The sequence below is a fragment of the Molothrus ater genome, chromosome 4, assembly GCF_012460135.2.
Source record: "Molothrus ater isolate BHLD 08-10-18 breed brown headed cowbird chromosome 4, BPBGC_Mater_1.1, whole genome shotgun sequence".
Lineage (NCBI taxonomy): Eukaryota > Metazoa > Chordata > Aves > Passeriformes > Icteridae > Molothrus > Molothrus ater.
In genome coordinates, this window is record NC_050481.2 from 49,206,437 (window position 1) to 49,232,695 (window position 26,259).

A 26,259-nucleotide genomic window follows, 5' to 3' on the forward strand; every position below is an offset into this window, starting at 1 on the left:
TTTCCATCCCTTCAGTACTGTAGCAACATGAAATTAATTTGCAGATGGAGAAATACTAGGTCTTTGACTTCTATGTTGGAAAAAACCAGGAGCCTTCCGTTTGCTCTCTAATGCACGTTTCACTACAGATTCAAAGTGGCAAATGAATCCATTGTATAGATTGTTGGAAGTCACACTCCAGCTTTTACTGATAGTACTAAATAGACCAAGTTTTGCCATAGCTGTGTGTGTTTGGCTTGGTGCAGGGAGCCTGCAGAGACCTGGAGTCTGGCCATGACTTCAGGGAGTTATTTAATGCATCTCAGACCTCTCCTACACCCCACTTTGTTTAAAACAGGCCTGTACTCTCCTGCCTCACAAGGTTGGTGTGAGGATAAAGCAGTCATTTTCATGGCATCCTAGAGCCTCTGCTACAGTGTGTGAGCTGAAGGATGAGCAGAGCTTGCATATGAGAGGGGAAATTACTGTTCTCTCAAACTTAGCCTTTTTTTGTGAAGTAAAACATCTAATTTCACACAGTAGATCCATTGTAATTCAGTTTTATGTTCTGTTTTCACTGAATCATTATATTCAGAAGAAGGTTTTTCTAATGTATTTGCACAGTGCTCTAAATGAAGCTGTCAAGGAAAGGCAGATTTAGTCAAGCCACCAGCTGAATTGTATGTCTGTGCCACTGGGCAACTTCACTTGCTTTTAATTAGCACAAAACCACTAATGAGCACATCCCTAAAATTTCTGAGCATATCAATATATTTTATGCAGGATATTCTCCAGAGAAGTGCAGTTCTTTCTCTCCATTGACTCCTGAAGTCAGTAGGACTCATTATATTTTAGATGAAGAAAATTACCTTTGCCCAGTACCTGGCTTATAATGCAAATATTTTTATGCAGTTTCTTTTCTAAAACAGACAAACAAAATGGTGACTGCTAGTCAGATTCTTTCTTCCATACTCTCTCTTACTACTTGTGTCATTCAGATTCTAGTGGCACTCACTCACATTGCCAATCCTCAATTTAAAGTATTGAGGATGCAATAGAAATACAATAGAGAGGACAGAAAGCTATTCCTCAGTTCAGACAAATGGGATTAAAAGTGTGGAGTCCAACCTTGTACCATTCTTTGTACCAGGGATTAATGGCAGGTGTATTGGAGGGATTCAGATCTGTTCCTCTGTCTTTCATGGCTTGTATCCAGGTAAGAAGCACTAGCTACTAGCAGAAAGTGTAAAGGAGATGGAACCACTTGTGTCTTCAGCCTTTCAGTAAAATGGAGAGTTACAGGCTGGGAGATACTGAAATCTATTTGAAGCCTGCAAAACAAGAGTGTTAGTTGTAAGTAAAGCACTGTGGTGCAGGAGTTCCTTTGTGGAGAGTGAAGCTGTTGAGGTGACCCTACTGCCATATGCCAGACACTGGCACACCATCCCCTTCTGCTCTGCAGGCATCCTGTGTCTTGAAGTCAGAAGGACATCTGTGTTTAACTTGAATATCTTTTGTGTCAGTGTTATAGACTGAACCTTTCTGCTTTGTGTGAAAATTCCTGACTATGTTTGTTCATTGCCCAAAATTACCGGTTTTTCTGTGGGTGGTTGGACACTAGCATACCAGTTCACTTTGAGAAGACAGGAGAATCCGAACTCTTTATTTTAAGAGAGAAATACACAAATCCAGAGCTGCTACCAGTGTGATTTTCCCAGTTTTTCTACCAAATGCTTGGCTGCTGCTGTTGTGACAGATAAATTTGAAGGGGAGGAGGGCTGGACTCCATGCATGTGCACATTGCTCTCCCTTGGTGTGCTGTGCAGGTGCCTGCTGGTCAGTGGGACAGTGTGTGCACCACAGGCTTTGCTCTGTCAGTCCAGCAGTCCCTTGGGTGGGGTGGTCATTTGATTCTTCCTCTTTAGACCAAACAAAACCCTGCTTCTAAAACAAGATGAAGTAGTAAATATATTATGAACCCAGAACATGAGATCATATGCTGCAGTTCTGCTCTGTGTGGGGAAAAGCACAGGAAGAAGAGATACTATGCAAAAAAAAAAAAAATCAGAAAAGCAGATGCAGATTGCTGCTGGGCTGGTTTAGCCCTCAAAGTTGACTTGCAATACCATTTTTAGTGGTATAATGGTAATGAAAATACTCTTGAATAGCTCTTGATGAACTATATGCTGCTCAGAGTCCTTTGAGGTGATGAGGCCCTTTGGGTCACAATCACACAATGCATGATCACAGTGGGTTTAAACCAATTTAGAGGTATACAGTCTGCTGTGTTTTGGACTACTCTTTAAGTAAAACTTTTGCCATCTAGTGGAAGGAATAGAGAACTAGTATTTCAAATCAGCTAGAAACTCAGTTAAACTGGTTGTATTCTTTACTGTGAGGGGGAGAGCACTGGAACAGGCTGCCCAGAGAGGTTGTGGAGTCTGCTTCTCTGGAGATATTCTAAACCCACCTGGATGCAACCCTGCGTAACCTGCTCTAGGTGTACCTGCTTTAGCAGGGGGATTAGACAAGATGATCTCCAGAAGTCTCTTCCAACCCCAAGCATTCTGTAATTCTGTGATATGCAAAAGGTATTTATAAGCAGTAGATCACTCACTGGAGCAGTAGCAAATTATTCTGACTGCTTTGAAAATTAGTTGGTAGAAATCTTCTAAGGTATTGGTGCACTTTGTTCAGATACTGTCTCATTTAAGCACCAAGTTGGTGGAAAGGGCATTCATTTATATGCTGCCCTCACTTGTTTGGGACTCTTTTTCATTCCACCCCAGATGGTACCTGCTTATTTTTTTCTGGATCTTAGGTTGGGCAATATGCTTTGAATTCTGTCATGTCTTGTTTCCTCCCACCAGTGAGATGGGGAAGAGAGCTGGAAGAGCAAAAATGAGAAGAAGTCATGACTCATGGTAAAGAAAGCTTAGTAAGTGAAGAAAGAAATAATCATCTATAAAAAGTGATGCAAACACTAGCACTAGCAGGCTGATGCCTGTCTGCTTGAGGCTGAGAACAGAGATGATCTTGGGCCTATGCAAGCACTGCTTAGCATTAACTAAACCACTGGTATGTTTCCAGCACTTGTTTTGGTTACAAATAAAATGTGCAGTACGTTACAGGCTGCTAAGAAAAAATTTGGACCAATTCCATCCAGACCCAGTAGATCTTCTTAGTTGCCTAGCTCTCCTAATGTCCATCAGCACCCCTAATCAAGAGATTGCTCTCTTGTCACACAGTAACATTTGTGGAAGAGCCATAGGATGTGTCTCCAGTACAGCCCTTTTCAGGTAGCACTTCATCAGCTTTTGCAGAAGCTGACATGATCCTTCCTACATGTCTATAATTTCATGTTTTCACCACTGCTTCACCTGGCTAAACAGCCACCCTCCTCCAGCTGGGACAGAGGCTGACTTCTTCCTGGTCCATCTGTTGCCACAAAAGCTCCCTTGACACAGCAATTCAGGTCACCTCCAAGTCTTCCTTCCTTACTTTACCAGACTCTGCTTGTTTTGTTGATAGATGTTTTTGGTTGGTGAACAGGCTAGTCCTCTTGTGTTTACCTATTTTTTGCCCATTTTCCAGGAAGGAACATATAGACCTTTCCTCACAGTCTTACTGCAATACTTTTTCCTGCTGCTGCTGATGTTTATATCAACTCCTGTAAACACTAGCTGTGGTGCTGGCTTCTCACAGCTTCACCTCTATCCCTCAGACTCTATTGCCCCTGAGCAGACAACCTGGAGATCCCCAGAATTCCCCCATTTAAGCAGGACAGCTAGTATCATCCATCACCCTCATCCATGGCTGTTATCAACAGTTCTTCACAGCCCCTCTGCTGAAGTCACTGGCCTGTGTTTTCTTTGGTAGTTGTGCTAGTATTGTGGTCCTTATATCAGCAGGTTGGGCTCTGGTCATTGAAAGGGAAAATAAGCCAAGACAGGAAACAAGTGGGTTTAGTTGTGGTCTCTGGATATTTTTCCTGAATATTGATAAATCTGGTTTCCTCTCCTTTCCTTTAGATTTGTCATCTCTGCTTGAATGCTTCTGCTTGTAGTAACTCATTTATACAGCCAGACAAAGATTGCATCTCATGAAAAAGAAAAAATAGTACAGGCACTTCATTCCGAACTTCCTTAGGATTTTTACAAAGTCAGTCTTTTCTGATTGTGGTTGATTTTACAATTGATCAAAACAGCAAATCATTTTGGCACAGATAGAGTTTGGTTACACGTATGCCTGTAAATCCCACATTTCAGCATGTTTTCCTGGAAAGTGTTAGAGAATCTTCCTCTCCCCAAGTGCACGTGACTGGTGGCTGGTTCAGCAATTCGGCAAGGAGGATGACAGGATTGCCATGACAACCAGTTACATGCTGTGAGCAGAGATGGTGACAAATGACCAGCTTCTGGCTGGTTATCACTCCTCATTGAGAAACGTTCCCCAAATTAGGCAGACATGTCTGATTCATGGTTATTTGACCTGTTGACTTGTATTTGTGCTGCATTTGTTGCTGAGATAGCATTCATGCTTCTTGCAGTGGTGCTTAGGTGAGGCTGACTGCTGGCCATCATTGGTGTGAATCATCTAAGTAGGTGAAGCTGTTGATTTTGCTGTTGTGCATAAAAAGTGAGAAGCTATCTTTGGAGACTTCTGTTCATTAAAACCAAACAATTTAAACTTGCACATTGAACCCACTGCAGGAAATAGATGGGATAAAAATGTACATGACCTATGTTCTTTCTATTGTGCTATTGAATGGAGAGTGCTCCTTGAATTTCACTTGCCCTCTGTCATTAATACAAAGTCTCCTTCTCCCTTCAGTGCCTGACTTGATCATCCGTGTGTGTATGGGGTGGGGGGAATATGATTCCCTTAGGATGAAATCCTGGATCTGCTGAAGTCATTGGCATCTCTTCAAAAAGACTGAGTTTCTGTGGCCTTCTTTTCCTTTAGTTTTGGTTTTATTTAGATGCAGAACACTGAAGTAAAACATTTTCATTTCAAGATTTTGGTACTTCGGAAAAAACCCACAATACTTTCTCCCACCTCTTTCCTTTTATTAAAGCCTTTTTATCCTCCTGTCTTCCCAGTTCCTTTTTGTACTTCCCCTTGTTTGCCTAGAGGGACAGGATCTGTAACACACATGTGGTATGGTGGGCCAGCTCTTGGTCATGCTTCAGCCCAGCTGTGCAGACAGACATCAGATACGAAGCTAGTGATTTCCCACTGGTGGCCAAACACTAGGACAACATGTTGGATGCTGTTGCTGGCCCATTCTATGCAATTTTTGACATAGAAAGCTTTGATGCTTATTAGATCTCATTTTACAAACAAGGTGCTTTTCAGTTTGAATTCTTCATTTATATTGCGCATCCCCTGCTGGAAGGTGAGCAGTGGGAGGGCCAGAGATTCAGAAGTGACTTTACAGATTTATTATTGACCAGATTATTTTTTTTCCATTTGGAAAACACTGGAAGTGTTCCTATTTGTACCAACATGCTTCCAGCCTGGACAATGAACACTCCTTTTCAGTTAATTTTTTTACTGTGGAATTAAAAACTGGCAATCAGTCTCGATCAAATCTGGTGTTGGGATGGTGTCCCTTTTCTTCAGAGGATCTTAACAGAAGAAAAATTGTTTCAAAATCATCATAAGAATTGAGGCAGCTAAGCTAGAAATACAGAACAAAAAAGAGATATCTCATCTTCATCTCTGTACAGTGTGGGTATTTTATTACTTAACCTATTTAGATAGTGTAGATCGAGTGTTTGCCAGTATTGTTGAGCCTTGCAGACAAGCAGTCTCACTTGGGCATTCTGATCTCATGCAGTGAAATAAGCCCTCTTTAAGCTAGAAAGACTGACTGAAAGGCTCGTGCTTCCACCAACTCCAGCAGAGCTGCATTTGCATTAGCCAGAGGCTGTGCACTCACATCTGCTGCATTGCTTCCAAGGAGACTAAATGAGATCCTTCTGTTGAAACAAATCCCTGGAAAAGCAAAGCATGTGTCCTTTGAATGATGCAATGATACCTCTCAGATTTCCCTGAATATATTTTCTGTCATAGTATGAGTCTACCTTACTGCTGTCTCCCAATTTTCAAAAAGTGTGGTTTTAGCATGTGAAATAACAGTTAAAATTGTCCTGTGGCATAGGAGCTATTACTGTTCTGCACCTCCCAGGAACAGAACTTGCAGCACTCTGGTAACTCTGTACAGCATTTTTACAGTCTCTCTTTTGAAGTCATGTATGCTGCCAAACTCAATCCCTTTGGGGCTGCAGTTCCTCTTACTCAGGAGTCCTCTTTTTGTCCATAAATTAGTGCCCTAGCCATGCTGATTGGTGGGATTTGTTTTCACCTGAAGAAGAGATGCATGTGCAAAATACAGGCGTGTTTTTCTAAGTACAACTCCCAGTTCAATACAAAATTTATTGTGTTAGACATGTTGCCTTACTTAAGAGTATTTTCTTCAGGAAGGAAGTTTGCTTGGCCTTCAGTAAACCAAGTTCCCTCATGCACAAGGACCTAAGTAGAGAGGCACCAACTCTCTGTCCCCACACCTTGCTTATCATCACCACCAAGTTCTCTTGGAAGTGGGGATAACACCCAGCTGCTGTGCAATGAAAATCACATGTTTTAAATTGTCATGCCATTAAATGGGGTCTTTCAAATTCAGATGGAAATTGTTTTGCTACCTGTAATTCCACATTCAAGCAGAGTAAAGCCACTGAGGTCCTGATATCCTGTAGCAGGTCTCTGATGCCTCAAGCACATTTGTCTGTCTTGTTAGATTTTGCATGTTGATGCTTACTTTATTGTCTTTCTTTGTGCTGGTATCTCTAGTGACACTGCATTACCTTTGCCCTGCACACTGAGTGCTTCCATCTGTTAGAATGGGCAGTGCACTAGGGAGGCTCTCCAGGTCATGCTGGTAGAAACCTCAGCCTGTGGAAAGGTTATCCCAGCAGTCTGCCATTCTGCAGCATGGGCTCAGACACACATAGGTTTGGGTTGGTTTTTTTTTCAAGCAGGTTTGCATAGCAAAGATGAGGCTGGTGTTTCAGGATGAACACATGCCCTCTGGTGCTGTTCTGTTCAGCCATGTTCATCAGATGGTCTGAGGCCAGTCCCTTTGCCTGAGGAGCACCTGCCCACAGACATAAATCAGTCATTTGGTGTGGGAAATGTGGCTCTGTGGAAGTCCTGAGCTATGTTAATTGAAAACTATTCTAATTCCTGTTTTATTTTTCAACATATGAAAATATTATTTTTGTTTTAGTATTTATTATTTAGTATTTATTTTTGCTAATGGATACATTTTCAAAATAAATTAGTAATATTCAGCTAAGTGCTATTTTCTTATCCCAGATATTTTACATTATTTCCTTCCAACTGTGTGTTCACATATGAGATAATTTATTGTCTTGCAACTAATTGTTGCAGACATATTCTTTGTTTCAGTCACTGGGTTAAAAATTTTATTTCTGCTGTGAGTTTTGTCTGCTTTTACTTCAAAGTAATTCCTGTTTAGGTCTTTCTGGTGCTGCATGTCATTGCAACAATAAACAACAGTATGTTGGTTCCTCTGGGTCTTTGGTTGATTAGTTTGAAATTAGCAGTTTAATGCAACCATAGCTTAACACTTTGCTGCCTGTATGTTTGAGTAGCTGTGTATACAGACATAGGTATGCATAGCAAGGACAGAAGCTGTGCCTAAACTTTAAACTTAAACTGGACTTGCAGATGTTGCACACATGCCTCATTGTGATGCTTAGATATTTGATCACATTACTTCTTGCATGATGTGGCCCAAATTGTGGAAAGTGTTTTGCGTTTATTTGCCATTTATGTGGTTGAGAAGAGCGCAGTCGATTTATTCAGTTGTGAAACAAAAGCAGGTAAGGCTGAAGATGAATAGGCTTTAAAACATGTAAGACCTTAGAGTCAGGAACTACATGCTGAATGCCATAGAGACCACAACAGGAGACATTTAAAAGCAAATGTTTAGAATTCTTGTGAACTTCTGGAACTGATTATGTTAATGTTGCTGATTTCGGGTTTGGGTCGTAGGTGAGGTTTTTTGATTACATTTGAGTGTAATGGTATCATCTAGCATTTCTTCTGCAGAACTTGCTCAGATTAGTCCTCAAATGGTAAATTAGTAATTTAAGAACTTTTAAAGTGGCTATGGGGGAGAAAGAGTCTGGTTTGTACCTTGGAGTGTAAGAGTTATTTCAAGTTATCGTGACATTTGTGTGTCTGTGTGTATATACATAAATTTGGATAGCAGAAATGAGAGACACTCAGGAAAAAAGCAACCATAATAAAATATCTAGTAAAAGGCTTGAAGGATAGACTAAAAAGGAACTTTTAATTCCAAAAAGAGATTAAAAGCAGCAGTATAACAAGAGGTTATTAATCTATCATGTTACATTGAGTCTCCATAATTTGATATGTTTTTCTGGTATTCATTTGCCCAGGAACTCTAAAACAGCACTACCAGGTATGCAGACCCATGGAAGAACTGTTTGTGTCTTTGTGTGATTTTTTTTCTTTTCCTGTTCTCAGCAGATATATGGAGTGATCATTCATTTCAGACAGACCCAGACTTACCACCTGGTTGGAAAAAAATAAATGACATTGCTGGGATCTACTACTGGCACATACCAACAGGAACAACTCAATGGCAGCGTCCAGTGTCCATCCCAACAGATCTCCAGGGCTCACGGAAAGGATCGCTTGGTTCCATTACTCCATCTCCTACTCCAGAAACTGAGGTAACCTGCTGTGTCTTCTTGTGGGCTACATACTGTAAGGAAAAATTGAAATAACCTTTTGAACTTGCAGCCTCAGCTGATAGCTAAGCTGGCCTGATAATGTCTCAAAGTGTAGCTACTTGTTGATAATACCTCGTAAGTATCTATTCTCTATATTCATTTTATAATGGTGGTGCCTGATAAAACACCCTAAATTTTAGATGTGTAGGATGAAATCAGACATGTCTCTGATAAACTGGACAGGCAGTGCCTGATGAGTGTGAAACTTTGGCAGTTCTGAAGCATTGCTGCATTGTATGGATACAGGATACCTACAATTTTTGCAAATGACAGAAGACTTTTGGCTGTACCCTTTGTTTGCATCTTCTTTTTGGCTCTTTTGGCAGGAGTATCACAAAAGACATATCAGTCTTCATTTGAGACACTAGTTCCTTTACAGGGTAGTTTCTATTGAATAAACATGAAGTGTTCTCAGGTGTAAGTCTCTGTACATCCTGCCAGTACCAAATATCTATCAGGCTTTAACTAGAAACAGAGAGATACACTCTGCCCTCCACATGTGCTGAAAGAGCAGTACCTGGTACTGTCTTGAAAAATAATGCTTTCAGGCACTATCCAAGGGTTTGTTTGGTGTCATGTAAGTAGAAAAATAAAATTAATTCTCACAAAGAAGAGTATGCGTCAAAAAACACAATCACTTTGTTTGAGTATGCTGGGAAGACTTCTATGGAATTAAATGCTAATGTAAGATAATGTTAGTTTTAAATTATTTTTATATGGAATTTTCAGAAAAATGTCCTCAGCTCTGTCAAGGGAAGTCTTTGTACTGGCTCTGAGTTTTGGATCAGGCAATCCCTAGGGGTTTGGTTTTTTGGTTTTTAATTCTTTTAGAGAGAACTTTTTTTTTTTTATTTTGTTCATATATCCATCAAACTAAGTTACATGGAAGTTAAGAGGAATTAAGGACATTCAAGTATGTATTACCATCTTGACCCTAAAACTTTTATCTTGTATAGCCTTAAATACCTACAGTCTTGTTCATAATTTTAGAAAGGTTGTTCTCACATGTTCATAAATGCTACTCATAAGGTCTGCAGACTTGAACACATTTCATTATTGTGCACCAGGCATGCTGGAAATAATTTCTGAGAGGATTCATGGAGAAAGAACTGTGACTGTTACAATTCTGGTAGAAAACAAGAAAAAAACCTCAGAAAGGCTGAATGCAAAGGGCTTGCATGACCTTCTAGCATAAATTCCTGTCATGTACATGTGAAGAATATAACTTTACTGTTATTATTTTTCTAAATCTAGAATGTAGAGAATGGGACCTTAATTAGTAAATTATGGATGATTTTCACAAAAACCCAGAAATCAGTGTGGTTGGTAAACTGCAGAGGAGAAAAAAAACTTATTTTCATTTGAAGTATTTTTCTACTTCTGTTTAAAGTGTCTTTACAATAAAAATTTCAGACCTACTGGTAATGTATTACGTGTATTTTTAACCTTTCATGATTGTTTGCTTTAAATGAAATATAGTTTGTGATTATGAATAATAATCATTCATTCTCAACAGCATCACCAGTGTATAAAACATGTGAATTACAATAACATAGATTTTAATACAGTATAGATTTATTAAGTAAGACATACACATGTAGTAGGCTCACCTAAGTTTTGATGTGGCAGTTCTAATTCAGTGAGGAATTTGTTCCAGCAAAGACTTATGCATAGACAGTTCTATGGCAGCACCAAGAGCATGTACTGTGCTGTAAAAGGTGATACAGAAATAAGCACATCCCCAAAATTCGTATTAGTATGATATCATGTAGTTATTTTATTTGTAGATATAGGCAAATGCATTTGCTTTTTGTCAGTTTCTGCATTCATTGATCAGCATCTTAGGGTTATTGAAGCAGTACTGGCTTTTTGACTCAGTGATCATTAAGATAGCATTCCAATCCAGTACCAGCAGTCTTGGAGCATGGGAGCTCAAAACAAGAGCATGAATTTGGCTCAGGATTTTGTCCACTTCCAAATACTGAAACAGCCACAGAGGCTTCAGGCATGGCTGGAGTTATAGTGGGAACTACTAGAAGAAGTCCTACATTTCTTGAAACCACAGATGCCAAGCTTTACTAAAAGGAAGTAGAGGAAGAATCCTTTGTGATTCAGCTGGTTCTGAACAGAACCCCAGTGCAGAGCAGTAAGAGAGAAATAAGTCATAGTGTGTGTTTGAGATAGGAGTAATGAAATAATTTGACAGTGTCAGCTATCATGAATTTTTGGGTTTTAGTCTCTCTGCAGTTGGTACATGCCAGCACTGTATCATCTCCAAGTCACTGGCAGGCAATATTTGTTTCAATTCCTGCTCCCTGCACTGCTGCATACCCAAGTGATCCTCCTTTCCCTCCCTGGGAAAGAATAATGCAGGTGTCTGTGATAAGGTCAATCTGACATTTTACAGAAGATTGGGAATTCAGTCTAGGCTGGGGGCTCCCAAATGCCTCTCTCCCAGAACTACCACTGACAGAATCACTTGTGGTGGAGAGCTTCCACCTCCCAGCTGGACCCATGTGTGAGCTGTGTGCTGCTGCTTGCCTCATTGCTGCTGGAAGCCTGTGCTTCAAGGGAATGTGTTTAGCTCATTCCCCCATGCTGCATTTGTATTGCTTCGTTCTGAAAAAGTTTTAGGCAGATAAGAGTATAATCTAGGATTGAGGACTGGCATGGGTAGTATTTGATATCTGAACCAACTGGCTTCTGTGAGTCCATTAAAATACCTTATCTAAGATACATTTGTCTGTAAAGCATCGTGTGCCAGTCTTGAAATGAGTTTATCTGGGCTCTTTCAGGTTATGAGTTTGTCAAACAAACATTTAGAAACACCATTTTCCCCACCCTCCCTGAGTAACACCTTTTTACCCTTTGTCTTGTTTCCTCCTTTTTTTCCTTAATTTTATTTTGTGTCCCTGTCTCTTAAATAATGTAATATACAGAAGCTTTGCTTCATTTGGTAGAATGTGGCTCACAGCTGAGGGCAGTCAACAAAGAACAGATCAATTCAGCCATTTTTATGTTGTAGCTTACTCTGGATATTTAGCATAAAGAAAAACAGTTATTACTGTTGAACAGAGAATTTTAAAGAAACGGCAGGGAGGAATGATGCTGTTGTGCATAGAAATGGAAAAATGTTTTAAAAAGGAAAATAATGTGAAAATGTCTTACTTTAACATGAAGTGCAAGGCAATTTTTCTTTCACAAGATAATCAGTAAATTTCAATCCAAAGCAATTATGGGTTAAGCATTATGCAGAAATCCTGCTGATTTAACAAAAATGCTAATAAATGCTAAATATGAATAACCTGTAACATTCCTTCCCTTCCTCCCCCTCAAAAGCATGAAAATGTATTTTGGTTTTGCACAGCTGTTGAAATTTGACTTCATTTTAGATCTCTCTTTTCTCTTGTGTGTTGTCAAATTACTTCCTTTTTGAATCCTTGTCTTCTGTAACATTCTTTTCCAAATTTTAGAAATTTTGCTGCCTCTTTCCCATTTCCTGTGCAGAGAAAAAGCTGTTGTGTTTAAGTTTCAATAAGAGCTTCTTTGAGATCATAGGAGAATTTGGTGATAGTAGTTGTGTCTTCTTATAGCCTAACTCATCCCAGGTCTTGAACACCTCTAGAGGTTCTTCTGTAGGTAACATAACCACCAGCAGCTGGTAATTAAAGAGAGGGGGCTTGGGATGAAAAGGTAACAACTCAATTAATTCAAAGGCACATTAGGAAAGGATTATTCTTGGGAGTTGTTTCTCACAAAATAATTCATCCAGTGGGGATATACTGAGAATGCTTCTGTGGTGAGAAGTCCTCCTTGCAGATGAATACTTTGGGCCATATTAGTGGGTACCACTTCACCTTGGGGCTGAGCTGGACAGCCCAGCAGAGCTCATCTTAGAAGGGGAATTAATTTCAGGATTTCTTGATTTGGTGAAGCTATAGAGAAGGGGCTCTGGGTCTTCCAGCAATCAAATCTCCTGGCTTTTATTGAGGACTGTGGGAATTCTCTCCAGGTGAGACAGAGGAGAGAGGCACTCCAGCATCAGCTGTTCTTCTCAGGCTTTACAGAAAAGCCTGAACCTCACTCAGATTGTTTAGTGCTAGACACACTGCTACTTGCTTGATTGTACCACTGAACACCTTTGAAAATCTTTGAGAAACTTGAATGGAAAAGGAGAGGGTGCGTACTTTGTTTGGTTTGGGGTTGTTTTTTAAAAATCTGGTAGACTTTTCAAAGCTACTTTTTCAGCAAGAAATCTCTGCATTCCTTACTAATCCTTCTTCCCTTCTTGCCCTTTTCTTGTGCTTTCTCTCTAGAAATATTTGATTTTTGCCTTGTGTGTATCTTACCCTTGTATATATTTTTTTTGTGTTTCAGTACTTCTAGTTCCAGTACCATTAGGGTCTTTTAACAAAAGTACCAATCAAATGAAAATCCTAATGTTTCCCCTCAATTGCTGTTGATCAAAGGCTGTAGCAGCTGTGGCCAACATTCATATTCAGATTCATTTTGCTTGCTTTTAAGATCATAGTTAAAGAGTAATTTCATTGTCTGTTCCTAATTTATATTAACTTTCCTTGTTTCAATCATTTGTTTTGGTAAGTAACTGTTAGAGGCATGTCTTCTCTCCCCTTCCCTCCAAATGCCATGCTATAGTGGAGTAAGTAGTTGAAGTTTGAGGTGATCTGTTCCCTAACCCATCCTGTAAATATCAATGCTAACAACAGTGTCTTGTGTTTTTTTTTCTTTTTCTTTTTTTTCTTTTTCTTTTTTTTTTTTATCAATGTGCTTCTTCCTGTGTGAATAATTATGTGTCTAGAAACAGCCATGGAGTGATTTTGCTGTACTGAATGGGGGAAAGATTAATAGTGACATTTGGAAGGCAAGTATATTGTCAGATTTTAGAACCTTTACTACTATTACCCTTGTTTTTTTTGCATGGCAGTGGCTGTTTTCCCCTTTTATTTTTCCATGAATGTCATTCATAACCTAGGCCAAAGTGAATGGGGGTATTGCTAGGGATGTCTAGCTCACAAACATGCTGCCTTTTCTATCTTTCCACTTGGAATGGATTCAGTCTAAACTAGCAGGGCAACTGCCATGATGTAACAAATAAGATGCCTGCACTGAATGAAATGCAGCTTGAGAAATATATATATATATATCTATATATGCATGCCTCTTTTCAACTTCAGCCAGAAATACTATCGCTTCTTTGCAGGGAGGATTTAATTTCCCTTTGAGATAAGAAATAACATGATGGTGTGCTTTATACTATTATGATAGTATTAAAACTATACTAATAGCATTGCCTCTATCTCTAGGACCTGCATGCAGCCACTGTGAACCCAGACCCAAGTTTGAAGGAGTTTGAAGGAGCAACGTTACGCTATGCCTCTTTGAAGCTCAGGTACAATGACTTCAGAGGTCTCAGTGGAATGACCAACTGTGTTTTGTGTTGTGCTGTAATTTTCATATGATTTTAAGACTGATATTGTTTTGTTTTGGTTTTTTTATGCCACAGAAACGGTCCACAATCTGATGATGACGATTCCTGTAGCATCAACAGTGATCCGGAAGCCAAGGTCTGTATGAAGATCCATAATGGTATAACAATTAAAAATCTAGCAGTTGTAAGCATAAACTTCCAATGTGCAGAATGTCTCCTAAGTTTTGAAATTAAGTGTACCCCTCCTCTTGGCACAATGTGGATTGACCATGCAAGACTAATTCCATCAAGGGAGTTTGCAGATCTAAAGCTTCCTTCGGTTGGGTCAGGCAAGTGTGACTTATTTTGAAATCATGTAAGCTGGGAAATTGGATTTTAGAGCTCAAGATTCCACTGTCCAACTGTAATAACTGTCCTTTTGCACAACTAAGCGAGTGTCTGAGAGAGGACTCTGGTTTTTATTATCTCTAGATAGCTTCCAGGGGCATTCAGTGACAGAATTTGCTCTTCTTTTTCAAGTTTGTCCCTTTTTAAGGTATTCTTCCTTTTTTGTGTGTCTCCTTCAACTTACAGCTACTAACAAGGAAGTTACCTTTTAGAACAAGAAACTTCATTTTTTGGAAGAGAGAATGCTACTTTGAGAATGCACTTCATAGAGAAAAATTAGGCCATTATGTGACAAAGCACCATAACTAAATCAAAGCTTTTACTGTTGGAATCTAAGGGTTTTGAGGAGAAAGAAGCAGCAGAAAGTTTTATATGCTTGCATGTCTATCTCCAGATTTGCCTTGTTGATAGTTTTGCCTTTTGCTTGCATCCATTATTAAGGGTGTATATAAATCTCTATAATTGAAAATACAAGTAATTTAAATAAGTATTTTGGCTGTGCCATACAGCTGCAGCAACTGACAGGATTTGAAGCTACTTATTTGCAGGAACAAATATGTATGATACAGAGTTGATAATTTTAATAGCCTTAATGATACATTTTAAGAGAGAAAACAGACTGATCGTGGCACCTAATTTTCCTTGTCATCTTGATTATTTGGCTTGTGATATTTAATTGAGATGTAAATAGTTGTACTTTGCTTGGCTCACTGGTAGTTTAAAAGCAAGTGCTAAATTCTGAGCACAGTAAATGGAGCTGAAGGAGTGAGAAGCTTTAGGTTCCAGTCCTGAGAACAATAGAGTTGCTCCTTTCATGATGAGCCTTATGGTATGGAAAGCTTTAAAGGGAGACAGTATTTTGGTATGTCTATGATTTTACCAGGTGATTTGCACTGAGTATTTTTTGAGCTGTTCCTGCATGGAGGACCATGGCAGTGGTTTTGTGGACAAATAACTTGTGCCATCACCTCCCTTCCCTCTCTCACTTGCTGTTGAAACTTCAGTATTTTTGGATCAGGTACCTCTCTGGTGTCTGTGAAATGGGACAGTGCCAAAAGCTTGTCCTCTTTTGTCTATCACAACTGGTTTTGTTTTACCAGTTCAGGTAAAACTATGCTGATAATGCTTATATGGGTAATCAAAACTGAGCACTGGAGCAGTCACAGAAGTGACTGAGAGGAGCAAGACAAGAAATAGAGGAGAAACTAGACATGCTTTTGCCTTTTTAAAAATCACTTGGTTTAAAGCACCTTGCCTGATTTCTGCCCAGTGCAGATGCTGTGCAGGGGCAGCAGTGACCAGAGCAGGTACTGTGTGTTCCTGCAGGTGAAGCTCAGCAGTGCTGGCACTGATTTGCAGCAGGAGAGGCTGAGGGCAGAGCTGTTCAGTGCATCTGCCTCTGTCCCACAGATAGGGCACCTATGGCCATATCTCACAGGAGTGGCAAGTGGTCCAGAAACAGCAGGGACAATCTTCACCTGTGGAAAATGCTCTAAGACATTTATTTCTCACATGGATGGGAAGGGGATGGGGTAGGTGGATTCCTTGCTAGTCCATTTTACCCCAAATATGGAGAGATTGAAAGAAGTCTGATAGGATTTGAAACAGATGAATTAAAAAAATCAGATATTTTTAGCCTTTTAGGCTCTCCCCTGCCATATTATCTGCCTTAACTACCTTTGATTGAAGATTGCTTTTGTGGGGCAGCAAGCCCAGATAAATACTTTTGCTTCATTTTATCATAAGAAAGGAGAGGAAAGGCGTTTTTTTTTGCTCATTAAACTATCTATTGGAAGAATTTGTTAAAATGAACTTTGTTAGAGGTGTGTTAGAGATCTTAAACCTATTTAAACCTAATTATGACATTGGCCAGTACATTTGTGAAAAAAAACAGTTGTCTCTATGGCACATTTAATGCTGTATTTCAGCAAAGGGAACCGTGCCACCTTGTGGGAGGCTTTAGTAGCTCTCCCCTAGAGAGTCAGCTTCTGCAAAGATTGAAGCGCTGCAAAAATGCCTGCTTTGGAAAAAGCATGTAATATGATTAATGTAACTGTTGTAAGAAAAGTGACTTCTGCAGCAACACATTTAAGTGTTGATAATTATCAGTAAAGAACAAATGTTTCTCTATGTATCACATGCTTAAGATGCAGTTCATGGTTTCATGTCCCTGGCATCTCAGTCAGGTTACTGCAGAAGGTCACAAAGGAGAAGTGGAAAGGGGAGAATTATTACCTCCAGCTCCTTGATATCATCAATTTATTTTGGTAGAAATTTCTTGAAGAGATGGCTTATTGTGCTTGATGAGGATCCTAATTCTGCATGTGAAACATGCACAGCTAGAAATGAGTTTTGGATTGGTGCTTCCCAGGAGACAGATTGTAACCTTCCTGGTTAATTTATAGAGCAATGTGTGCCTTCCTAATTGAGTTTCAAGGAAGGCAAAAGATGCTTTTAGCAATCTCAGACTGTAAATTCTTCTGGGTTGTCTTTTTTTTTCATTGTTATAAAATACAATGTCCCTGTGTAAAAACATGGGAAGGTGCTAAATTTTTTCTTATGTCCATATATAGAAACAGAACCTCCTGGGAAACCTGTCACTGTCCCTAGGAATGGCATGGATTTTCAGCTTCCCTATCCACGTTGGCTTGCTCAGCAAAGCTTCACTTTTCCAGCCTCACCATTTTAGGGCTATTTGGATCATTTTTAGCTATGTCCATTATCTACGAATGGGAACAATGTATTTAATCCCGTGCAAGTCCTAGGCATTTACTCCAAAAGGCTGTTCTCTGCTTTAGAAATCAATAAATGCTCTGGATCTCAAAGAAAGAGAATGAGACTATTTCCAAGAGAGAGAGCATCAGGAGACGTTGATAACAAGTATTTAAATTTAGTGATTCACCTGTAGGTGAATGAAAACACACTTGAAGACATGGAAAGTGAGTTGGTGATGAATTTCTAGGGATTACCTGTCATTTAGGGTTTAACCAGATGGCCTTTGACAAGGTGACTTGTGGCTGTTGTGAAAGTGGCCTGTAAATCAAAATAATCTATCTAAGCACTATAAAAATAATTTTACAAAATACTATGTGCTGCCCAAGGATTTAATATCCATATCTTGACTGCTTTTCTTACTAGAGAAGCAGGTGTATGTGTTTTGGAGACATTGTATATTTGCTTCTTTCTGGTCTTTTCCAGAAGAAAGCACTCTGCCTAGACAGAGAATCATGTGTAAATAATCAGTGTCTATCTTTGGGGATGGACATGAATCTGATTTCTGATCCCAGTGAAGACTTAATCTGAGAGAGCTTTTGCCATGTCCAGCAATCCCAAGAAAGGATTCTTTTCTTACAGTCAAAGCAGCTTCTAAATTCTTGGTGCCAGCTGAGAGTATTCATCATTTTCCAGCAGTCCACCTCAGGCTGCATTACAGTCTTCTCACAAGCTCATAAAATGCTGCAAAAAGCCTCAATTCAATTAATTTCAATTAATTAAATTTGAGGAGTTTATTCCACCTTAAGTCTCTTTTCAATAGTAGATTAAATCTAAAAGAGAAATAGGGTATCTTCAACAGTTTTTCTTCTAAAGTGGTATTTTTGCTTGGTTTTTGGATTAGGAATTTGTTTCTTTCAAAACAATCTTTTGTTTTCATTTCTTTCGAAATAGCACTGGAAGAAATCTTTACCTATTTCTTTACCCTTATAAGGGAATCACAGTGTGTTAAACCCATGTATTAATTTCAAGTTTCTTCTTAAGTGTTTTTTGTGGGGCTTCTTTCTGCTTTGACTAGTCCTCCTGACAAACTGATTCAATTGTAATCTGCCATTCCACCTTTGCAGCTCCTGGGTAGCAATGGAGAGTGGTGGGGGTGGCTGTTTCTAAACTGGGTTGTTGTTTTTGCCATTAGCAGCACTGACTCACCCTCACATCTATAGAGCTGCTGCAGGTAAATGATGCAGGTGCTTGAAAATATTCTGCTTCAAAAGCAGCTTTAGAAATAGCCAACTAAAGCACTAAACTACATATCCTCAGTGATTTATTTTTTTAAATAGTCTTTTCCATGTTGTGCATTAGACCTTTTAGAGAATGTTTGCTTGTTCTTTATGTCTGTGAATGATAATTATTACTATTGACATCTGTTGTATCATTAGGTAAAAATTGCTAATATCATGATTGATGTACATCATAATACAGATTTCTGTCTAGAGGATATTTACTTCCACCTTGTTCCTAAATGGAGCCTTGTTTAGTCAAATATGAAGATGAGTTCAGGGTGAGGAAGATGCAGCATTTTCCCTAATCTCATGGATTTACTTTATAAGGGCATACAGATTTACAGTATGGTTTTTTGTTATACTATATGTAAAATATAAATATCTGGGATAATGTAGCCTAATTTCTCAAGCCATTCAAGATTATAATGAGATCGTGCAAAATATTATGTGTCTTTCACTCCTAGGAATCCCATATATCTCTGGGATCTAATTAACTGTGAACCTAACACACACAATTAGGACATGAGGGCCCAAACAGTAGGAGGGATATAGAGGAGACATTTTACTTGTAGTCTTCCTTAGAAAAACACATCACAAAGCCATTCCTCATGCAAAAGAGAATGGAAACTGCTTGAATATTTACCACTCTTTTCCAGGTTCATAATGCAAGAATTACATCTTGAGTTTGGGGGCATTATCAGGATTTGTTTTGTTAAGATACACTGTACAAAAGGTTTGCACTGGGCTGGGAGATTTCTGCAGGATTGGGAAAAGAGAAGATAAATCATAGGAACACCTTTGTTTCAAATCAAAACAAAGGATCTTCATGGCCAGTGAAGTTCCAGAGTTGACAGTGGCTGTGTCTGCCACAGGTGTGTTGACCAGGCATTACTGCTGGGGTAGGTAAGAACAGAGGTGCCAAGTGCATTACAGGAGGATGGCTGATGCAGGTGGGAGCTGTGTGGCTCCTGCTTTGGGGCAGTCACTGCCTTTGCCATGAGTCGCCATATTTAATTTTAGGGGAGTTTAGTTTATAATCATCTGCCTGAAATAGTGTTTATTAGTGATTTGTGTATTCTGTTGTGACCTAAATACTTCTGTCCTTATTTTTGTATTTCATGTGCATTATCAGTAATTCCAGTAATACAAGATGAACTGCAACAGGAAGCTGGAAATGTTGAAAAGTCTTATTAGATGTTTTTGATTAAGCATTTTGAATTTTTTGTAGCTAAGAACTTTTATTTGACATCTGTGATTATTTCTTTGAGAAAGTAAATGCACTGCAGTCTCTTCATGTCAATTAAATGAAAGTGCTTGTTCATTAATTGCATAAGTTCTTTTTATTCTCTTGTTGCTCTATCTTTGATCTTCTCTTGTATTTTCATCTGAAATCAATGTAATCTTTCTTGCTGTGTAGCAGGAAAATAAACTGGAACATACTTCTTCCTCAGAATAAAAAGATGTTATGTTATCCTTCCAAAGCATAAAATAATATAATAGGGTTTTTTTCATTTTCAAACTATCAAAGAAAATACAAGTTAAATTTTGGTTGGCTGCATAATAAATGGTTAATTATGTGACCTACATGCTCTGTCTGAGGCACAAACCTGCTCAGTGGTCTGTGATAAAAGACCTTATTAAATATTGTAGTGAATCACATGTCTGCAGGCAGATATAACCTTTAAAAGGAAAAATATAATAGGAAAGAAAAGGAAACTACTCAAAACCAAGTCCTGTGGGCTTGGAAGTAGAGAAGAAACAAGTAGCCCATATTTAAAGCATCAAGGCAAACATACTCCTAATGCAGATGTGTTTATAGTGGCTGCCAACAGCTGTGTAATGTGAAAAGCAATCTGTCTGTGGTCTGGCAATGTACATCATTTGTTGTTCTCAAACTGATGCTCTAATTCACTTTCACCCTGTTGTGGGATCTTTTCTATCCACACCTTCATGATCCATCCATCTTCCAACACTACTCTGCCATCAGTCATGTGCACTTGATCTCTTGTCCTCTTTTTAGTAGGGGACTGTGTTTGCTTTGTCTTTCTCAATTATTTTATTTTTATTTTCTTTAATGCTACATGCTTAGCTCTGCATGAGGCAATAAGTAGAGTTTGCATTTGCTTATGGTTAGAACTTTGTCAGAGCTCTCTGTCCCTGCCAAAGCTCCTTCCAGAGTTCCTCTTGGGAAAGCTGCTGCAGAGCAGAACCTGCCCTGTGGTGAAGGGTTTGCAATGCCAAAGAGCAAAAGTGTGATCTTGTGGTTTGTTCATTTCTTCAGTCCTAAAGTTCCCCACCTTTAGGAAATGTTTTGGATCAGAACTGCACTGCAAGAGAGGTTTACAGCTCTATACAGACTTCAGTTGGCAGCATTTATGAGTTTGGTTCTTAGGTTACAAATCATTAACCCTGAAACATTGATTGATTGGATTTGCAACTGTTCAAACATAGGTTCCCCAGAACTGTAAAACCAAGCAGCAATAGCTGTGTTTTCATTTTCGTTCACCTGTCTTTTCTTGGGCTAGTGTGTGATAGGGTGGATTTTTTTTCCCTGTGTGTAACTTCTTTGTACAATGTCCTGTGTAGGCAGGCAGGAAATGTGAGGTGTCCAGTCAAGATGAAAATACAAGATTATTGACTTGCCATGGTTTAAGTGACACTTTTTCATTCACTTCTCTCAGCCATGCAGTGTTTGTGGTAGTATCTTTGATCTTCCCAATCCCAAACAGCAATGTTTACACAGTATACAACTCCTAAATATCTTTCAGCCTGCTGTATTTATCAACTTCTTTTGTTTTTCTTCAAATCTGTTTTTCTTTGCCGGCTCTTGGAACAAGAGACAAGCAGACAGCCTGACCAGGCACAGAAAACTTTCTCTAAGAGAGAAAATAAATTAGATAGACTACTGTAAGACAAAAGTTGACATTGGGATTACTTTGAAATTATGACAGGCCAATAATTATTAATTGCCACTAATTATCTCTAAGCCTTGAGAAGAGATGTATAACAAATTGGCATTGCCAGGACTACACTCTGTTTTTTAGCTTGGCTTGGTTTGCCTCTAGGTGTTAGCTCCAGAAGACAACAGAGTGCATTATCAAAGCTCTTTGGGGTCAGAGGAAGTACTTACTTTGTCTCTTGGCTTGTCAGTGTCATTGGTGGGAGGCAGGGGACCATGATGCTCTGTTAATGTGCTAGAGTTCCAAGAAATTCTGCTGTCATGCCTGACTCAGCCAGCCATGGTAAAAATTAGGTCCTGCCTGACTGGGGCCACTAGGTGGTTTGTTTCTGCTGGGGTTTGTGCTCTTTTGTTTTAAAGGGAAGAGAACCTCTAAATAATGAAAGAGGAAAAAAAACAACCTATAATAAAACATCAAGTGGATCTCTGACAATCCAGCTGCTGACAGGCAAGCATGCTCAGACTTCCACCTCTCTCCCACTCCACATTTGTGTATTTATATACATCTACTCTGGTGATGCTGAGTGGACCCTGGTATGTCACATTTGTCACATGTTACTGAGTCCTCCTCTTTTCTAGTTCTGAGAATCTGCATGAGGGTCAGCCATGACTGCTGAGCCACATCAGCACATACATTCACTTAACCACAAAATACAAAGTTTTTGGCCATTAAGTGTATTTTGAGCAAAAGAAAGTTACTTTTATATGTTGAGTCTTTTTAGGGTTTATTGAGAGGTTTTTATGTGCAATTTTTGGGAAATTGGTTTGTTTTCTGGAGCTGTTCTAAAGCATTTTGTTTGGGCTATGGTAAGGGCTTCTTGTAAAATACACAAAAACTTGTCAGATGCCAGAAGCCAAGGGCTTTCTCATGCCTACCTCTCTTGGAAGCAGCAAGAGGGAATAAAAGCAGGGAAGGAAGCCAGGTCCTTCACATGGAGGGCAATATGTGGGGTAGGCAAGAGTGTTGTGCTCTGCTCTCTTCACTGTTTTGGCAGTGGGCTGCATCAATACAGTGGATGCTGCCACCAGAGAATTTCAAACATAGAATAAAGAAAGGCTGGAAAAAAAACAGCAAAACAGTTCACCATCTTTACTAATAAGAGATTTACCTGCTGTCAAGTTGAATTGATAGTTTTTCATCAATTTTGGCCTTCTTAAGATACAGTCTGTTCAGTGCAAGGACTACATAGGTTGGATGGACCTCTGAGCAATCTGGTCTGGTGAAAGGTGTCCCTGCCCACAACAGGGGATTGGATGTAGACAATCTTTAAGGTCCCTTCCAACCCAAAGCATTCTGTGATTCCATATTTATCCTTGTGTTCAGAAAGCAGCTAACAAATTGCAGATGAGGTTGAGATGTTAAGAGCAACAAGGAAACAGTATGCTTATTGTGTGTATTTAGTTCTTCACCCCTCTTATGATTTAGAAAATGTTTCTCTCTGGCAGTATTCTGCTATTCAATTTAATATTTAAATACTTGTAAAAAACTCCTTTCTTCTGGTACAGTAGAATCAGTATTTTTAAAGCTTGCAAAGATAAATATTTAATACCCCAGTGAGTATAGCAGCACTTTTAGCAAGATTCATGAGCATCTAATGTGCCTGAAACAATTCTGCAATCTTAAGATTAGACCACCTTAATAATTGCTAAAAAATGGTGGGGGTTTGTATCTTGTGTAGCCCTGAAGTGAAGAGCACCCCTGAGTATTGACCTCTCCTTTGTCTCCTCTTTCACCTTCTCCTTCATGGCCCTTCAGAATTGAAAGTCAGCACTTTTGTGGGTTTCCAGAAGAGCTGGGTCAGGAAGCAGCAGTGTGGGAGAATTTGCATGTCGATTCTCTTGTTTGCAAAGAAAAAAAAATCCACAAAAAGCTGGAGGCATGAAAGGTTTTAATTTTTTACCTGCTCTCACTAAAGGGTTTTATGCAATGGCAGAGTGTATTTGCTGTCTGATACCTGAGATGAGATGCAGCCTTAATGACTCCTTGGAGTGGGTACCAGGGGTTCAGGAAGCAGTCTCTTTCCTGCTTGGTGGAGTGAGTCTGGAGTGCACTGTGAAAACTGAAAGAAGGCTGAAGGAGAAGTTTAAAAGGGAGGGAGAAATTCATTAATCTTTTTATCCACTGGTGAATTTTATTCCTTCCTTAGTTTGCCAAAGTTGACACATTATGCATGTTTAAAATACCTTGGTGTTCTGGGGTAGGGGTTTTTTGAGGGCAGCTGTTCCCAAAGGACTCACCAGTGATGGTGTGTGAGCTGGATCAGCTCACTGGCTTCTCAGCAGGGTTGAGAAGGTGGCAAGTGAAGACTCAGCTTTTGAGCTCTGAAGCTGATTTATTTACTGCATCCTAAGGAGGATTGGTAGCTGCAGCATGGGCTCTGTTGCAGCTCCTGGGCTGTGTGGCTGGGGGCAGCAGGGCTCCCAGCAGTCCCAGCACTGCCTGCCTTCCTGCAGCTCCCAGGATCACACTCTGCTGTCCCAAGGATGCTGCTGACAGCAAGGAAAGCTCTGTGGCACAAGGCAGCAGCACTCAGCCATGAGTGTTGCTCTGCTATTGCTGACCCTTTAGCACCATCTGAAGCATTTGGTGTGTCTGCTCAGGAGGTTCAACAAGCAGCCTCTTGAGCCCATTGCTGTGGTTCAGAGTGAAACACCTGTAACCTTCTCTGGAAGGAGTTTTGGTCTTGTAGGCAAACTCCTGTAAACTTAGTGTGAGATCTGTATTTCTCCCACCATAATGCCTGAGAGCAAATGAGCCAGGTTTTGGTGTTTTTTCAGAATAAACACTTTTTATTCTTTACCTTAGTAGGTGTAGGGTAGAGATGGTGCCATTCAATTTCTTCCATTTTGTTTTGCTTGCAAAAAGTGCCATTTGCACAAAATAATGTTGCCTTGGCTTGTTCTGCCAACTGAGTGCTCTAGTTGGCTAAACATCTTTCTGCTAACAAATGTATAATTAGAGTGTTTTATTTTAAAGGTCATTTTGAATTTCTTCTAGAAAAAGCCCGCTTTCCTCTTATGATAGCTTATCTTCTTCTTAGCTTTGAATTTGTTATTGTTTGCTATTTTAGGTAACTTACTATAGAAGTGATTGCTGTAATCCACAAAAAAGTGTAATTTTCTGGTAAGAAGCCAGACAGTGGCTATCTCACAGGAGACATAATCCAGTAGTGTTTTCTTTCTTTTCAATTATAGCTCTAGAGTCTAGCTAAAATTTCAATTCTACTCTATCTATAGTTGTGTTTTTTCCTTTATTGCTTTTGTATTTGTGTGTATCCTAATATTTACTGCTCCCTTGTTTCCTCCTTTATGTTAACAAAATTATTTTATTGGAAGGCATTGCTGTTACCTCCACAGACACCTTTCATAGCAAGTTATGTATTCTTCTTCTTTCCTTTGAATGTTTTTACCTTGCCATTCACAAATTCTATTTTCATTTACTTATCTTTGAGTGTAAGCCCATCTACAAGGTCTTAATTTTTTTTCCAGTTCTAGATGGAGACCTTTAACATTAACTGCCTAGTTGCTGTTGTATGACAGATGGTTTTTGATTTATTTCTAGTGCTTTGCTGTGCGATCTCTGGGCTGGGTAGAAATGGCAGAAGAAGATCTGGCTCCTGGAAAGAGCAGTGTTGCTGTGAACAATTGCATCAGACAACTCTCTTACTGTAAAAATGACATCAGAGACACTGTTGGCATTTGGGGAGAGGTAAGAGCAGAGTGAACTTCTTCTCCTCTTGGAACATCCCTCTTATATCATAAAACATCTCAAAGGAACAATTCTGTAGACAGCTACTTCCATGTTCTGTGTTTGGGATTTCACTACCTCAGCCTGGCACTGCCAAATAAATAAAAGGGTTCAGGGAAAATGTTGACTTTTTTGTTCCAAACTGCTCAGGACAGCAAATGCCCCAAAGAGCTCACTTTCCTGTTACATCTGTGCTAGTACACACCTGTGCACTGGCAGTGCTGGGGACACACAGGCCAAACTGTTGAAATTCAGTGTAAGTCTTCTTCTTGACCAGAGGTCTGAAAGTGATGCTTTGTAACAACATTTTCCAAGGTTTCACAATGACAAAGGGCTTTAATGAATCCCACACTCTGCAGGGTTGTGGTTTGAAATATATGAGAAGATTGAAACTGATGGACAGGTGGTTTATCTTACAATGATTATTTTATCAGTGTTTCAGAAGGAGATTAATTATATCTCATCAGTCTGTCTGGCTCCTCTCCAATAACTCTTGAATCTCTGCACCAGTGTCATCCAGTTTTGAAGGATGCCAGATTCCCACACACTGAAGAAAAAAGAGAGATCCCAGCTTTCCCCTTTCCTGGTTTGCTGAAGGGTCAGTGTGCCTTCATTGTCTGAACCACAGCTGCTCTCTGCTTCTTTCTGAGTTGGCCCAGAAAGAGAGGATAACTGTGGGATCTCGGGGAAAATTGAAGGGACCTTCAGGTTTTGTGATGTAGAAAATACTGTCAGGTATTATACCCCAGGTGTGCTGGGGACAGATGAGGAAGGGGAAGATCTTGAGGGGTCAGTAAGTGTAACAAGAAGGGAAAAGGTGGGACATACAGAGGACATAGGAGTTAAAGCCACAGTAAAACATCTTTGTTATTTGATGGTTCATGGAACAACTT

General features: G+C 39.5%; 1 protein-coding gene across 1 annotated transcript in view; it reads left to right on the forward strand.

The window, feature by feature from the left end:
• The window catches only part of APBB2 (amyloid beta precursor protein binding family B member 2), a 162,309-nt gene that overhangs the window by 90,960 nt on the left and 45,090 nt on the right, over positions 1-26,259 (forward strand). The window contains 5 exon segments of the mRNA XM_054514594.1: positions 8,563-8,768; positions 13,648-13,710; positions 14,153-14,238; positions 14,353-14,413; positions 25,181-25,327. Coding sequence (XP_054370569.1) covers positions 8,563-8,768; positions 13,648-13,710; positions 14,153-14,238; positions 14,353-14,413; positions 25,181-25,327 — 563 coding nt within the window.